Source organism: Bison bison, unplaced genomic scaffold (genome assembly GCF_000754665.1).
Source record: "Bison bison bison isolate TAMUID 2011002044 unplaced genomic scaffold, Bison_UMD1.0 scf7180017864180, whole genome shotgun sequence".
Lineage (NCBI taxonomy): Eukaryota > Metazoa > Chordata > Mammalia > Artiodactyla > Bovidae > Bison > Bison bison.
The window spans coordinates 9,480,055-9,496,752 of record NW_011494752.1 but is presented as its reverse complement, the minus strand read 5'-3'; the positions used below and the strand labels follow the sequence as shown (position 1 = coordinate 9,496,752).

The 16,698-nt window shown below is 40.1% G+C and overlaps 1 protein-coding gene across 4 annotated transcripts in view; it reads left to right on the top strand.

Moving 5' to 3' along the window:
- Positions 1–14: 14 nt before the first annotated feature.
- ULK2 (unc-51 like autophagy activating kinase 2) overlaps positions 15–16,698 on the top strand; it is a 58,805-nt gene continuing 42,121 nt past the window's right edge. For 2 of the 4 annotated variants that reach the window (XM_010842929.1, XM_010842928.1), the window contains exons 1-5: positions 5,197–6,998; positions 7,404–7,440; positions 13,085–13,258; positions 14,338–14,411; positions 16,023–16,124. In XM_010842929.1, the coding sequence (XP_010841231.1) occupies positions 6,942–6,998; positions 7,404–7,440; positions 13,085–13,258; positions 14,338–14,411; positions 16,023–16,124 (444 nt within the window). In that variant the 5' untranslated portion in view covers positions 5,197–6,941. Of the gene's footprint in view, positions 779–2,074; positions 2,117–5,196; positions 6,999–7,403; positions 7,441–13,084; positions 13,259–14,337; positions 14,412–16,022; positions 16,125–16,698 lie in introns of those variants that run through there. The other 2 variants (XM_010842931.1, XM_010842930.1) reach the window with 2 other exon arrangements.

The following is a 16,698-nucleotide window of genomic DNA, read 5'->3' as shown; positions in this document are numbered from 1 at the left end:
GGCTGGGCGGACGGCCGGCCGTGGGGTGAGGCGGGGAGACCCAAATCGACCCGAGAGCGGGCTCAGCTTTTTTTTTTTTTTCTTTTTAAGCTTATGCTGTTTTGAAAACAGGCTCCCAGCAGGTTTTAGAATCTAAAGAATTCGGAAAGGCACCTCAGGAGTGGAAATAATCCTAAGAGAGTTTGAGCCAAGGGGCAGGTCTGAAGAGGGCTGGCTGGCCTGGTTGCTCAGCCTGTAAAGTAGTAAATACAATATTACCGAGTTTTCCTTTATCGTGAGAATAACTTAAAACTCAAGAAAGAAAAAAAAAAAAAAAACCAAAACCACGAATCGTTTAATCCTGCCTAGCTGTCAAATCCTATTTTCGGTTAACTGTTAACCATCTCCCAGCTTATCCTCCATAACTTTTAAGTCGTTGTAGATAAAGTGTGTCCTTTTTTTTTTCCATTTATTGCTAGTTACTACGGAGGCTTCATATTTATTTTTACTGGCTGTCTTGTGGGACGTTAGCTTGCTACACCTTTGTAAAATCATTTTCTTGTTATAAATTTGGGTTCTATTTTCTCCTGGTGCTATTACATGAATTTGCTAAAAACATCTTTATGCTTATAGATTCTTTTTTCTTTGTTTCTCTTCAGTTGTTTCTGTGGAATAATTTTCAGGAGTAATTGTTTTTCCTTTCCAGAAAACTGATTGGGAGGTAGCCATTAAAAGTATTAATAAAAAGAACCTGTCAAAATCACAAATACTGCTTGGGAAGGAAATTAAAATCTTAAAGGTATGTTTCTTTATGGGGTATTTCATACTAGATACACTAGAGTAAAACTTAAATGAACACAAGATGACATCCTTTCCAGTTTGGGTAGTTGACCCCAAGTTTGAGAATGTTCACCTGTTGCTCTCATTTTTGCATGCTCAGTTTTTTGAAACATTGAGTACTTGCAAGCTGTTTTTAAGAATAGATGCTTGCGGCTCTTGGTCAGTGCTTAGAGGGATTAGATGAAAACTGATTTTAGCTTCTCATCATTCCTTTCCCTTAGTTATTGCGTTGTCCTTTGAGAAGAGGCAGGCATCTCTTGGAGGTTTCCCTCGTGGCTCAGATGGTAAAGAGTCTGCCTCCTGTGCAGGAGACCCAGGTTCAATCCCTGGGTGAGGAAGATCCCCTGGAGGAGGTCATGGCAATCCACTCCTGTATTCTTGCCTGGAGAATCCCATGGACAGAGAAGCCTGGCTGGCTACAGTCCATGGGGTTGCATGGAGTCGGATATGACTGAGTGACTACCACTACACACAGGCCTCTCTTACGCATTATTTCTCTCTTTTTCTGTTGATTCCTTTCTTGTTAAATATTTTTTTGGAGAACTGGGGGCAGTTGTAATCTATTTTCCTTATAAATTGAGCAAAGTTATTTTCCTTGGAAGTTGTCTTTTTAGATCACTCATAAGCAGAATTATCCAAGTGGGATGCTTTGAGGGGGGAAAGGAGTCCATGGTCAAATAAATGTGGAAAGTCATGTTTACTTAATACTTCTTGGAGAGTCACAAAGCCCTTGATTCATTATAAAGAAATTCGAAAAAAATATGCAGTGAAGAAATAGGTTTAGGTGTGTTTAATCCCAAAGTAATATAAACATGGAACCTTCATCTAACGTTCATCAGAACTGCTGTTCTGTGGACAGCTCTTGGGTAAGAATTATAGCTTGTTGAATTATATTTTGTTTTCTTTTAGGCAAATCATGCTTTCTAAAAGCAGTTTGGAATTTTAGGCCTTTCTTGTTAGAAATTATGTATTAAATCTAAAAGACTAGCAGTAAAATATGTGGTCATACTGACCTTTTATTTTGTAAATGAGAATAAATTAGGACAGTGAAAAAATTTTTGCCCCAAGTAGTTTGATCAGGCACATTTCTTGTTATTCTTAATTAGACTGAATTGTTTTAACTAGTAACAAAAGTGTAGTATACTAGAAATAGTATAAATGGATATAAATGTGTGTATATACTTAATTTTATTTGCATATTGAAAAATTACAATTCTTAAATACAAATATTTTGAATTCTCAATTTTCTTAACAGGAACTTCAGCATGAAAACATTGTAGCACTCTATGATGTTCAGGTACCTTATTTTGGATTTTCAAAGAAATATATGTATGTTTGTTAATAAAGAACTTAATAGAAATTTTTTCCATTTCATACAAATTTAAATGTCATCATAGAAATAGAAAAATTGCTTTTTTCTTGTTGAAAAGATATATAGCTGGAGTTGTGTGTTTATTAAGAATTTGTATAAAATAGTATAGGGCAAAAGGATAAAATAATGTGCTGCATAAGTAAACTTACTGATAAATGATAATATGCTACAGTAGTGTTGTTTTAGGTCAAGTAGAGAAATATTGACGTGAGATCTGGCATTTCTGTGATGAATGTAGAAAGGACTATTTTGGGCTATTGAAAAATCAACTAGAGCTTTTTTTCTTATTGCAGAAGCAATGTTTGCTAATAGTGGTGATATTAGGCGATAACATGGCATGATAACAAAGAAACTGCAGATTCATCACCTGGATTTGTTTATGTTGATTGCGTACAGTAGAGTCGTATTATTTTTGGAGGTGGGAAGGCTGGATTCTGAAGTTACATTCTAAGGCAACATCACCCTTGGAAATCCTTTTCAAAAGCCCAGGTTTAGAGAAAATTCCTGCTTATTGGGTGGAGCACCAGAGCAAGTAGTTGGCTTGTATTTAGGGGCCATATTGTGTTTTCAAATCCTTGGATCCTAGAATCACCCTTGCTAGTGGTATTCACCTGATGGGAACTCCAGGAGTCTGATCCTGAGGGGCGGTGCATTCAGCTTTTCCCTCCACTCCTTCCACAGCCGACCAGGTGCTTGATGCACATTACTCTGTTCTTTTGTTTTCTTAGTCTGGACAGTGGAATTCCAGGAAGTAAATGAGTGTGTTATGTGATTCTGCTATTTTATTTCTAGCTAAAACCATTTCCCTATACACTTACATTATTCAAATTCATTCATTTTGTGAGGTTCCATGTGGTGAGGTGCTGTGTGCTAGGCATTTGTAAAACAGGCCTTGCTCTCAGTGTGATTAATTTTAGTGGGCTCTTCTGTATGTCCTTTAAAAAATAGTTATTTTTTATGTAGTCATATCATACAGCAAAGTATTTATTTAACTCTACCCAAGTTGTAAGATGTTTAGATTTTTCCCATTACAAAAAAATGCTCCAAGGATAATACATAACTTCTGAAGATACCTGATTATGTCTTGTGAGTTCAGTTTCTAGAATTGGAATTATTGGGACAAGTAGAACGATCAGGTTTAAAGTTTTTGATGTCAGTGTGTGATCTCCAAAAATACAACAGATTCCATATACAGAACATGTATACTCTGTGGGTATATTTTATTACCTATTTAAATAGATACAATTCATTCCTTCATTTGAGAAATTCAAAGCAGCCTAGAAAAGGGAAAAACAGTTAAAGTCAAAACTAATCTGATGTCACAATCCCTATTGAAATGCTGGTTCTCCTCAGAGCTGTTTGTGTAGTTGTCTGAGTTTCTGTAGATAGAGGGCACCACGAGGTACAAGTCAGTGCCTCGTGTAAAAATTGGTAAGTAATATTAACTCTTCTTTGCCTGTCTCTTGAGAGGTACAGAAAACGCTATCAAGTTCAGAGTTGATTTTGCTTTCAGGGTGGAGAGTGTAGTTAGATTTTTGTCTGTCGAAATGAATATTTTAAAGTACTGGCTTTGGCTGCAGAATGAGATATCATTAGGGAGAACATGTTCCAGAAACCAGAACTGTGGAACAATTGGAAATATCAAGGTGACTGCTGAGAAATGTTTACTGTTTTGTGCATTGTGTACTCCTGGAATTAATTTATAAAAATAGACTTCAGAACTCTTGGTCAGATGAATATAATCTTGACGCTTGGCTGTTGAGTAGACAGAGTTTAGATTTGCTCGCTGGATTCTGATTGGGGTACAGGGTGTGGGGGGCAGAGGCGGGTGCAGTCATTTTATCCACTGGAGACGAGCACCATTCATACTGGCCGCCACTTGTGGAGGTCTACCTCAGACTTATGTGCACTTTGATGAACTGAGAACTTTTGACATTGTAGTCCTCAGGTTTCACTTTAGATGACACTTAAACACATTTTCCCTAATTACAAAAGTAATATATGCTAACAGTTTGAATGGGGCTTCCCTAGTGGCTCAGCTGGTAAAGAATCTGCCTGCAATTCAGGATACCTGAGTTCTAGCCCTGGGTTGGGAAGATCCGGTATTCTAGCATGGAGAATTCCATGGACTGTGTAGTCTATGGGGTTGCAAACAGTTGGACATGACTGAGCGACTTTTACTCACTCACTCACTCACTCACAGTTTAAATATTCCAGCATTATCAAAATGAATAAATTAGAAAAGATATGGCACTTCCCAGGGATAACCACTGTTTGTTATATTTGTTTTAGAGTTTTCTAAACACATATATGAATCTATAGTCATGTAATACAGTGGGAGGAGGCTGGGCTGGGCATAGGCAGGTCAGCTTCCCACGCAGATGCAGCCTCTGTGAGGACCCGACAGGAAAGACAAGAGTGAGGACCTGGAAGAAGGGATGTGGCAGGAGTGCTGGGAGTGGAGGGAGTGCTGGGTGATGTAGGGGACGGTGGAGGGCTCACACGGGATGGATCGCTAGTCCAAGGATGGTGCAAAGCCGTTCGGAGGGTGATATCATGACTGCTTTTGAAAGATACATATCTTTGAGTATTTTGGGCATGAGGTAAGTATTGTCAGCTGGGAATACTTCCCTGCATGAACGTCAATGGTCTGGAAACATCTACCTCTTGTTAATTTTTAGTGTAGTGAAAAAGAGATTCGTTCAATACATGATGCTGGCAAACTGAGACATCTGTCCTCATCATTTTTCCAGAATAATTTTCAGTGACTCAAAAGCTTAAATATATAAAATAAGCAGTAATGATCTTAGAATAATATTTATATGACTATATGTAATCTAAGAGCTAGAAGGGTATTTTATTTATTTTTATTTTTGGCTGTGCTGGGTCTTCATTGCAGTACACGGGCTTCTCATTGTGGTGGCTTCTCTTGTTGCTGAGCACAGGCTCAGTAGTTGTGGTGCAAGGGTTCAGTTGCTCAGCAGCACATGGGATCCTTCCAGACCAGAGATCAAACCTGTGTCCCCCACATTGGCAGGAGGACTGCCAACCACTGGACTACCAGGAAAGTCCCTAGAAAGGTATTTTAAGTCAAGATAAACTCAGAAGCGATAAAAGTAGGGACATAAAAGTTTTGAAAGACTTATTTTATGTCAGATGATACAGCCATAAATGGGTGAAATTTTCATAAACAAGTAGAGAAAGGTAAATTAAGGTGAAAGATGTCACTTCTCACCTTTCCTATTGGCAAAAGTAGTAAGTGCAGTAATTCTTCCTGGTGTGATTGAGGAGGAGATGTGTCACTGGTACAAATGTCAGGCTTTGGATATGATTTTTGGAGTGTGTGACGACACTTTGCCTCCACCCTGAGGAAGAGTCTGGGCATTACAGTCCAAGTACTCCCAGTAATGCAGGTCAGGGTGTGTTCCTTATCTGCATGGGTCCTGCAGGGGCTCCTGTTTCTGTGCGTGAAAGACAAACCCCGCTATCTCCGGTCTCCCCTTCTCTGCATGTTGCTGCTTCTGTTTTGTCTACTTGGGCCTCCTGTGGTTCTTGGCCACTTCCCCCTTTTCCTCATGCCGAGGGCCTCCTTCCTGCAGGGAGATTATATGTGCAGGTGGATCGCCGTGTCTGTTGTCTGCATAGGTACACCTCAACCTTCCTTATGTCTTCACTCAAACGGTATGTTTTCAGGAAGCTTTCTTTAGCCACCCTAAATGGAATTGCAGTCCCCTCCCAACCCTGTTTCTCCTCCTTCCCCAAAGCACCTATCATCATCTCCAGGCTCTGTGTACTTAATGCTTTTGTTTGTTGACTTGCTCCTGACCCTCCCTTCTTAGAATTTAAGATTGGGGAGAAAAGGATATTCTACTCTGCTGTCTTACTGCTGTACCCTCGGGGCCTGGACCAGTGTCCTGTTTATAGTAGGGAGTTAAAAAGTCTGTCATTGAGGAGTATCTGCCAAGGATGTTAGAGCTGCACATCCTTGACTAAACAACCCAGAATCCTGGACATCTATCCGAGGGCCATAAAAGCCTGAGAACTAGGATGTATGTCCAAGAAACAATACAGCTTTGCTTATAATGGCCCAGACTGGAAACAAGTGATGTTCCTTGGTAGGAAACAGCTTAAATGGTGATATAGTCACACAATGACATATGACAGTTAGGAAAAAGACTTGTACATATGCATTTGACTTGGATGGATTTCTTTGGTATATTATTGAGTAAGGAAAGCAAGGTTCAGACATTTATATGTGATATCCGGTTTTTTCAAAGTAAAGTGTGTTTGTGTGTGTGTTTAGCTTCTGATTATATGAGTAGGAGAAGGGTATGGGGTTACATACCAGACGTAAATATTGGCCAGCTGTTGAGGTGAAGATAATCAAGCAAAAAGGTGGAAATGTATTATATTACAGTTAAGAATCCCAGCAAGTACATGCTTCCTTCAGGTGTGTGTGGGCCGGTAGGACAAAGCATCCCAGACCGTGTGTTTCAGAATCGAGACTGCACATTTAGTGTTGCTCTTCCTTTAGTTCTTTGCATGAATAGACTTGAACTTCTTGATGACTACATTAGCCATTTAGTGTCATTGAAGCTGAGATGCTTATGTCAGTGTTTAGGGGATTTTAAATTTCACTTACTAATGGATTTTGTGATTTCATTTTACTTCTTTAAAATGAATACATATACTATTTTATTAACAATCATTATTTTAAAATTTTTGCTTACTTTTTTCTCTAATCTAGACCATGTATAATATGTTTACTTTTCAGGAATTACCCAACTCTGTCTTTCTGGTGATGGAGGTAGGTAGTATCCAGGTTTCTTTTTAATTTTTTTCTTTTGATTAATGCATACCTTAAAATTGACAGGTTATTTGAAATTTGAATTAATAAAGTTTCAGTGATTTAGATTCTATTTTATAAGGAATATAAAATTTTAAAATGTTGATTCTGTGATTCTTATAATTTGGGACTGGATTTATAATATTACAAATGTATTTTTAATTAAAATTAACTGATAGGATTTCCATGGTGATCCAGTGGTTAAGACTCCAAGCTTCCAATGCAGGGGATGTGGGTTCGATCCCTGGTCAGGGAACTGAGATACTATATGCCATGTAGCCAAATTAAAAAAAAGAAAGCTGATAATGAATTGAAATAATCTTGAATCAGTGTCTTATTTTAATTACTTTTTGTTTTGTATATCAGTATTGCAATGGTGGAGACCTGGCAGATTATTTGCAAGGTAATTTTTTAACTTTGTCAGTGGTCAGTATAGTACTATAGTGTGTTTAATCTTCATTTACTTCTGAAATATGCTACCCTTGTTTTCTGTACGTGTATAGAAACATCCAATAAATATTTGTATATGTTTAATTGTGGTTGCTTTGCTGCCTGACTGTTGTGTGTTGTGGTTTTACTCCTTTGCTTGTATATAAGTACTTGTTTATGTGTGCCTTTCTCTGACAGTTTGAGAGGTGAGGTTTCTCACCATCAGAGAAAAACCAACAAAATTTCTCTTCAAAGGATTCTAGTTGGGGGCTGGCAGTGAACCTTTAGTCTCTTTCATCTCCTTAAAAAAAAAAATAGTGGGAGAATATGTCCTAGGATGTGTTTATTAACATGAATGTTGCTTGTAAATTTTAAAAGATGTCGTAAGGGATTCAGGGTAACCTTGACATTATTTTGTGGCATAGAGGTAAGGTTTTAGTACTAGATGTTGCTTGAAATTCCATATATAAAGTGTGTTCGTGTTCAGATCAAATTGTGTCCCTCCAAAGTACTTTTTAAAGGACATTAGATGAAGTCAGCACCTACTTGTTCACCCTTGAAAGTATATGGGAAATAGGCAAAACAAACGAATAAAAAAGTAGTAAAAGGTTCATCTCTCAGCCTAAAACTGCTGCTGCTAAGTCGCTTCAGTCGTGTCCGACTCTGTGCGACCCCATGGACTGCAGCCCACCAGGCTCCCCCGTCCCTGGGATTCTCCAGGCAAGAACATTGGAGTGGGTTGCCATTTCCTTCTCCAGTGCATGAAAGTGGAAAGTGAAAGTGAAGTCGCTCAGTCATGTCTGACTCTTAGCAACCCCATGGACTGCAGCCCACCAGGCTCCTCCATCCATGGGATTTTCCGGGCAACAGTACTGAAGTGGGGTGCCATTGCCTTCTCCCAGCCTAAAACTAGGTCATGGCAATTGATCGTAAAAGCACTAAGACATCAGTAGATACACTCAGAAAGGGTGTGGGCAGTTTACAGGAGAGAAGCAGTGTATTTTAAATGTTCAGGTAAACAAGGAACAATAAAAAATGAGATTTTAAAATCTTTAAAATATAAAATATTGCTGAGATTTTGAAAGCCATGTAGAAATAATATATAGAACACAAGTATTTCTCCTCCTCCCCATAGTTAAAGAAATTTTAAATACAGTTGAAGCTCCTGAGGGCCCTTCTGTAGTCCTACTCCAGTCCCTCCCACTGAGAGACCACCATTATTCTGAACTCAGGAGGTTAGTCCATGTGTGTTTTTTGTATTTTTCCTGCTGCTGCTGCTAAGTCGCTTCAGTCATGTCCGACTCTGTGCGACCCCATAGACGGCAGCCCACGAGGCTCCCCCATCCCTGGAATTCTCCAGGCAAGAACACTGGAGTGGGTTGCCATTTCCTTCTCCAACGCGTGAAAGTGAAGTTGCTCAGTCGTGTCTGACTCTTCGAGACCCCCTGGACTGCAACCCACCAGGCTCCTCCGCCCATGGGATTTTCCAGGCAAGAGTACTGGAGTGGGTTGCCATTGCCTTCTCTGGTATTTTTCCTGAGATTCTCTCAGATTATGTCAGTTTGGTAAAAAGGTTTTTCAAAAAGTCATTTGCTAGTAGATAAAATTCAGAGATGGGCATTTTTTTCTCTATTGGAGGAGAGGAGTTAGAGCTAGAAAACACCTTGCTTCTACCTTCTGTTAACCTCTGAATCTTGAGATCCTTGACTTCTTATCGATCCAGGTAAAAGCCCCTTTCCCCGGGGTCAAGCTGAGGGGCACTTAGCTATTTCACTTCCTTGTCGGAATATCAGTGTTCTTTTCTAACAGAAAGCCTGTGGGCTGACACAGGTGCTGATGCTGCTGTAGCAGGTTTGTTAGCTTCCTCAACAATCTATATGTGATGTTGAACTCTGCTTTGGATGTTCTGGAGCAGTAGTGTTAGATCAGGAGAGCAGGGAATGAAGAGCTTACCTGAATGTTGAGGTCAAGACAGGCAGGCTGGTTTGCAGTAGTTCCTTTGTTATGTCACTTAATTGCTGGTCATACTTAATGGTCATACTTAACCTCTCCCCTGTCTGCCACTTGAAGAGATGTGTCGAATAACTTAGGTACTCAAGGCATTGTCTAGAGCTGTACTGTCCACTACAGTAGCCACTGACCACATGGGGCTGTTGAGCTATTGAAAGGTATGCTGTGATATGCAACACACATTGCATTTTGAAAGAAAGAGTGATTATATCAAGATTTTTAATGTTGATTATAGGCTGAAATGATATTTTGGAAGTACTAGGTTAAATAGATATTATTTCACCAGTTTCTTTTCATGTTTGAAAATGTGGCTACTAGGAGATGTTAAGGTATGTATAAGGCTCACATTATGTTTCTGTTGGGGAGCATTGATCAAGAAGATCTGTCAGAGGTCTGGAGGGCATAATGCCATTAAATCACAAGACACCCATTTAGTCCTTGTATTTGCTTTGATAAAGTGCCTTTCACATCTTCAAAAGATAAAAAACAAATTCTTTTGATTGCAAGTTAAAATAAGGGAAGTTGGAAAGTAATTGGTAAGTTGTACTTTAACATTATTTTTAGCAGATACCTTCAGTTTGGCAGCCACGGCTGAGCCTGCCCTGTCAGGGCCAACTGCTCAGGAGTTCATCCGTCTGAGAGTTTTCATGTTGGCTGTGCCTTTAAAATGTTAAGCTTTTACCAAGAGAATTTCAGTTTGTGGGATTGTGTTGAGAGTAGGCATTCCGTGTTCATAGAAATATGTGAATTTCTACTGTAGTTTGTGCCCAGAAACAGCCTAAATGAGATCATTAATTTTTCTGCACAGAAACAGTGTTAGAATTTGGTCTCTGAATCAGATAAACTTGCATGTATCATGGGGCAAAGATACAAGTTCTAAGCAGCTGCAGTCATTGACAGTAGCAAAAGTTTTCTAAGCCCTAAAATGAAAATGTAAATGAATGAGATGGAAAAAGCCATACCATCCATTTTTATTGCTTCAGTGTAATTTAAAATGTTACAGCAGTAAAGCTCCAGTTGTTGATTTGCTGCTGCTGCTGCTAAGTCGTTTCATTTGTGTCTGACTCTGTGAGGCCCCATAGACAGCAGTCCACCAGGCTCCCCCGTCCCTGGGATCCTCCAGGCAAGAACACTGGAATGGGTTGCCATTTCCTTCTCTAAGGCATGAAGGTGAAAAGTGAAAGTGAAGTCACTCAGTCGTGTCCAACTCTGTGGGACCCCATGGACTGCAGCCCACCAGGCTCCTCCATCCATGGGATTTTCCAGGCAAGAGTACTGGAGTGGGGTGCCATCGCCTTCTCCGCCAGTTGTTGCTTTGACCCTCCCACTAATGTGCTGTCATCGTTGCGTTCATCTGCAAGGGAAGTGTCAGTAGAGCTGGGAGAACCGGGAGAACGTACTCCAGAGTTTAACAGTGTTCATTCATCTCTAGGGAGGGGAGCAAGGAAGCTTTCACTTTTTGTATGTTTTAATGCATTTGGATTTTTCTTTTTAATAGTGAGCATCAGGGAAAGAACCCCAAGGAATTTTTAAAAGCAGATGAAAATAGCCCTCACAGAAAAAAGTATTTGGTAATTTTTAAACCATGGGGATTTAGTTCATTTGAAGATACTCAGTTCAGTCGCTCAGTCGTGTCTGACTTTTTGTGACCCCATGGACTGCAGCACACCAGGCCTCCCTGTCCATCACCAACTCCTGGAGTTTACTCAAACTCATGTCCATTGAGTTGGTGATGCCATCCAACCATCTCATCCTCTGTTGTCCCCTTCTCCTCCCGCCTTCAATCTTTCCCAGCATCAGGGTCTTTTCAAATGAGTCAGTTCTTCGCATCAGATGGCCAAAGTATTGGAGTTTCAGCTTCAGCATCAGTCCTTCCAAGGAATATTCAGGACTGATTTCCTTTAGGATGAACTAGTTGGATCTCCTTGCAGTCCAAGGGACTTTCAAGAGTCTTTTCCAACACCATAGTTCAAAAGCATCAATTCTTTGGTGCTCAGCTTTCTTTATAGTCCAACTCTCAAATCCATACACGACTACTGGAAAAACCATAGCTTTGACTAGATGGACCTTTGTTGGCAAAGTAATGTCTCTGCTTTTGAATATGCTGTCTAGGTTGGTTATAACTTTTCTTCCAAGGAGCAAGCATCTTTTAATTCCATGGCTGCAGTCACCATCTTCGGTGATTTTGGAGCCCCCCAAAATTAAGTCTGTCACTGTTTCCACTGTTGAAGATATTAAGGACAAAATGTCACTCATTAAAATGATTTTAAAAGTAATATTTCACTTGTTCAGTGTATTAGTGTTATTTCTGTCTTTCCTAGTTTTAAGTGCATAAGAGAAGGTTATAAAGAACATGTTCTAGAGTTGTATGGGCAGAAGTATGTTCACAGAGACTCTAAAATGGGGTTGACCTAGGGATTGAACCCGGGTCTCCTGCATTGCAGGCAGATTCTTTACCATCTGAGCCAAAGAAGTCAAAATGGGGGCCCGGATATTAAATACCTAATGTAGATTGAAGGAATTGGACTTTTGACTTTTAGATCCACTGTTATAAAATACACATTTGTGTACTGACTACCTTGTTTCCCTGGTGGCTCAGATGGTAAAGAATCTGCCTGCAGTGCAGGAGACCCAGGTTTGATCCCTGGGTCGGGAAGATCCTCTGGAGAAGAAAATGGCAACCCACTCCAGTATTCTTGCCTGGAGAATTCCTTGGACAGAGGAGCCTGGTGGGCCACGATCCAGGGGGTCACAAGAGTTGGTCCGACTGACACTTTGCACTTTCACTTTACCTTTGAGTACTTATTACATGCCAGGTGTTTTCCTTAAGTCTTTATGATTAAACGTGCTGTCTTGTTTGAATGTTGCAACAGCCCCACATGGTTAGTCTGTTTTCAGTTTTCTGTAGAGGAGTTGGCACAGAGGGGTCAACTTCCATGGCTGTGCAGTGAGTATTAGTAAGTGGAAGAACTGGGATTTGAACAAAGGCAGCCTGACTCCACATCCAGCCATGCTCGGTGTGCATGTGTGGGCGTGGCTGTTTGCTGGATAGCGATGACTCTCCAGTCGTGTCCCCACCACCTCTTGGTAGCAGTGAAGACGCAGCTTCTTACAGGTGTCTTTGGTTAGGAGAGGTGCCTCTGGGAGGTGAAAAGGAGACAGGTGTGGGCCTCGGCCCCCTGACAGGTCCAGTTGGGGGTAATGCCTTAGTCTCGCCAGCCAAGCATATCACGTGTTTTTAATTTGTACTCAGGTAGTGTTTGGGGTTAAATATGGACATTTATCCCAAGTACTTGATGTGAAGAGGACTTATTTTTGGCTTGTGGAGGAAACTCGCATTTGCTAAGCATCTGTTGTCATGCTCATTCTTCCCAGTAAAAGTGGGAAAAGAAAACCATAAAGGATCGCTGATGAGAATAGAAGATATAAACATAAATCAGTTCTCTTTACAATAAGTTGATTAAAATTTTTGAGATATTTGATACCTCTTCATAGACTTAAATTGTTAGAGTAAAAACAATGAGAAAAAGTGAATTCCCATTCCTTACTCCCACAGATGAGACTTGGTTTTGTAGGCTTAAGTGTTTATGGAATGCCTTTTCTCCCAGCTAAGGGCACACTCAGCGAGGACACCATCAGAGTGTTTCTGCATCAGATCGCAGCTGCCATGCGCATCCTGCACAGCAAGGGCATCATCCACAGGGACCTCAAGCCCCAGAACATCCTGCTGTCCTACGCCAGTCGCAAGAAGTCCAGTGTCAGTGGTATTCGCATCAAAATAGGTATGTGGCTATGTTGTTTCACTCAAAGAACACTTTTGAGACTCAATATTCTTAGGTAATTTTAGTTCAGTGAGAATGATGAATTTTGTTGAGACACTTTTGAGATTTTTGTTCTGTTCACTGAAGTCCATTTGGATGTGGGAATGCTTTACATTGTTGGCAGCAGGTGCTAAATTTCAGAAAGGGCTGATGGGCCTGCACCAGGGCTCCGGGTAGGAATCTCAGCAGGAGATGCTTCTCTTCATCAGATGGAAGCTAACACACTGCGTTGCTGGCAGCAAATTAATACCCTGATTCTTCACAGCTCATGGGATTTTAACCTAAGGGATCTGAGAGACCATTTAGTTCAGGCTTCTTATTTGGAAGGTTTTTTTTTTTTTAGCTCACTCAAGGCAGACATGGCTCAGATGGTAAAGAATCTACCTGCAGTGTGGGAGACCTGGGTTCGGTCCCTGGGTGGGGAAGATCCCCTGGTGAAGGAAATGGCTACCCACTCCAGTATTCTTGCTTGGAGAATCCCATGGATAAAGGAGCCTGGCGGGCTGTACAGTCTATGGGGTCACTAAGAGTTGGACACGACTGAGAGACTAACACTTTAGCACTCTCAGGATTATTTGAAGCACTTGGTAATGCTAGATTTTTTTTTAAAGCTGTTCTCATGGTTGTTGGAAAAACAATTTTTTACCAGTATTTTAAGAAATGTCTGTTATTATATAGGTTACATCTGGTATCTGGAGGAGGATGAAAACAGCTCAAACTCTGTACCTGGTGTTGATATTTTAATGAGAGCTTTATTAATGAATCATTTACTATTATTGGCATTTTCTCTTGCAAAGCGAGGAACTCCCTTCTGGGTTACAAAACTGGCAGAGCAGCGACCTGTGCCATTGGTGGCTACTACCATTATTTAACTTGTTGAAAGTGAGGTGGCCACTTCTTTCTTTGGTGGACAGTCTAAGTCAATAAGCTTTAGTTTCTCATAGTTCTTTTGTGCCTGCTTGTATCTTAAAGAATCATGATCTGTGTTAAGTGTGGGCAAAGGTATCATTTGACTTTCTCCCTTTTATTTTGTGAAACAGCTGATTTTGGTTTTGCTCGTTACTTGCATAGTAACATGATGGCTGCCACACTATGCGGGTCCCCAATGTACATGGTGAGTGTTTGCATCCTTTGTGTTTACAGCAGGAAGCATTGGGATTTAAGTATAAAGCTTGTTTCCAACTAAGATGCGATTTTTATCATAGTCTGAGTTTTTAGTATTTACAAATGTTACTTATATTACTGAAATGCTGTAATACACACGTCTTTCGCTTTAGCCTAGTGGACTATAAAAGTCATCTTTGCCCATTGGCATTTATTTTTTTAACATGATTAGTTATGGTAGAAATCTTCTATTAGATTAAATTAGAAATAAAAATTGATGAAGTATGGTCATGCTATACATGATGTGTAATTTTAGGAATACTTAAAAAAATCTTTTGGGGCATATCTTCACCTATAGGTTGTAGTCATCCTTTGCATGTTGTCTCTTTTGACAGGATCCCTATACTATAGAAATGTTTCCCATTCGTGTCACATGTAACAGCTGAAAAATCTTACTTTTCTTCTTTATCCTCTCCTGTGGTTACTGTCAGGTCTAATAGGGTAAGGCTGTGACACTTCTGAACTAATGTGAGGTGGTAAGCCTGGAAACACCTTGATTCTGGAGCTTCAGAATCCTGTGAAGTAAATGAACCTAATTCAGTTTGAATTTAAAATAGGTTTATGTTCAGTTAGGGTTTCTTCTAATGTAAAATCAACTTTGAGATCAAGGGAACTAGTACTCAAAGTTCAAAAAAATTTTGTGTTAGGTTTACTTTTTCTTGATCATAACCTTACTGCTTATATAGTAAATCTTATAATTTAATATGATTAAATGCTACTTTGCACTTCTCGAGTGTGAAATCAGTTCAGTTTTGAACTTACAGCCTTGAGGATAGAGAGAGTACTTGGGCTGATTATTAAAGGAAGTTGACCCAGTAAGAAGTTTACTAGGAACAATAAATAAAAATGTTATGCCTAGAAAATAAAATGTCATTGTCATTCAGTGTATTTAGCATTTCCAGTCAATGCTTGCCTTGATTGATGGTAGTTTTAGAAAGCAACATCTAATGAGAGGGGAGAAAACAGCTGTAACAAAGTATCAGAGACTTTTTGTTTGCTTTTAAGACTGTTTTTATTATGTTTTGCCTAATAGATTTTCCGCTATTTTAGAGTTTTAAGTGGCGGAAATAGGACTAATGTAGCAAACATTTGTGTGCCTACCCTCCGCATTCGACAGTTAACATTTTACTGTGTTCACCTTGGTCTTCTTTTAGAGGAAATGATATATTTCGAAAGTGGTTCATGTACCTTCTGTAACCCGCCCTTCTCACTCTCCTACTCTCCCATCCCAGAAGTAACCCTGGTCCTGGGATTGGGGTGTACTCTTTGTTACTATTTTAATGCTCTTTGTGTATTTTGTGTGTCCATACTATTATATAGAAATATTTTCTTTCTGCAACCTGCTGCTTTTCCTCCAGTGTTGTTTTTGGGACTTGCCAGTAAACCTTAGTGTAAGAATGTGGGTCTATATTGGTTGCAGTATCATTTGATTAGGGCAGTATCACAGTGTGTTGTTTTTATTGTTGTAGTTTTGTTAGGAGTGTGATCTTCTCCAGTTAACACATGCAGGTCAATTATGTAACTGACATTATGCACGTCTCTTGAATTGCTTTCTCCCCAGGCTCCTGAGGTTATCATGTCTCAACATTATGATGCCAAGGCCGACTTGTGGAGCATCGGGACAGTGATATATCAGTGCCTCGTTGGAAAGCCACCTTTTCAGGTACCGTGACTCTTTTCAGGTATACTTAGTTCGGGGCTCTTTTCATTTTGCAGTTGCCTTTGACTTATAAAATGGGGAATGCGGTTGGCCCTTGAACAGTGTAGGGGTTAATACTAGGTAATACTAGGTTCTCCAGCTCAGGCTTACAACCCCGTGGGAAATAGGTGTGAATGGTGATATTAGCGCTTCCTGCTTAGCCTGGATTTGGGGTCTGGGAATCCGTGTGAGGGCGGGGGCAGGTCTGGGAAAATGGGTAACAGCTCTCCTCCTGCCTCTCCTGGAGGAGAGGTCATTGTTTAGGTTTTACACAATTTATCTTAGGTAGGTCTGCCTCTCCCTTAACATTCTGTCAGAAAGAGCTCTTCTAGCATATGATCACAATGATTCTTCTTGAGTTCATATTGGCCAGTTACAGAGACAGTTTTTTAAATTTGAAAACTAAAACAGAGAGAAATAATTTGCCCAAGATGGCATTAAAAGTCAGTGACACAGCAGGTTGAACACTTGATTTCCTAGCCTGGTTCAAAGGCAGAGGCAACTTCAGTAATTCAGCAGCTCTTACAGGGAGGCTGCT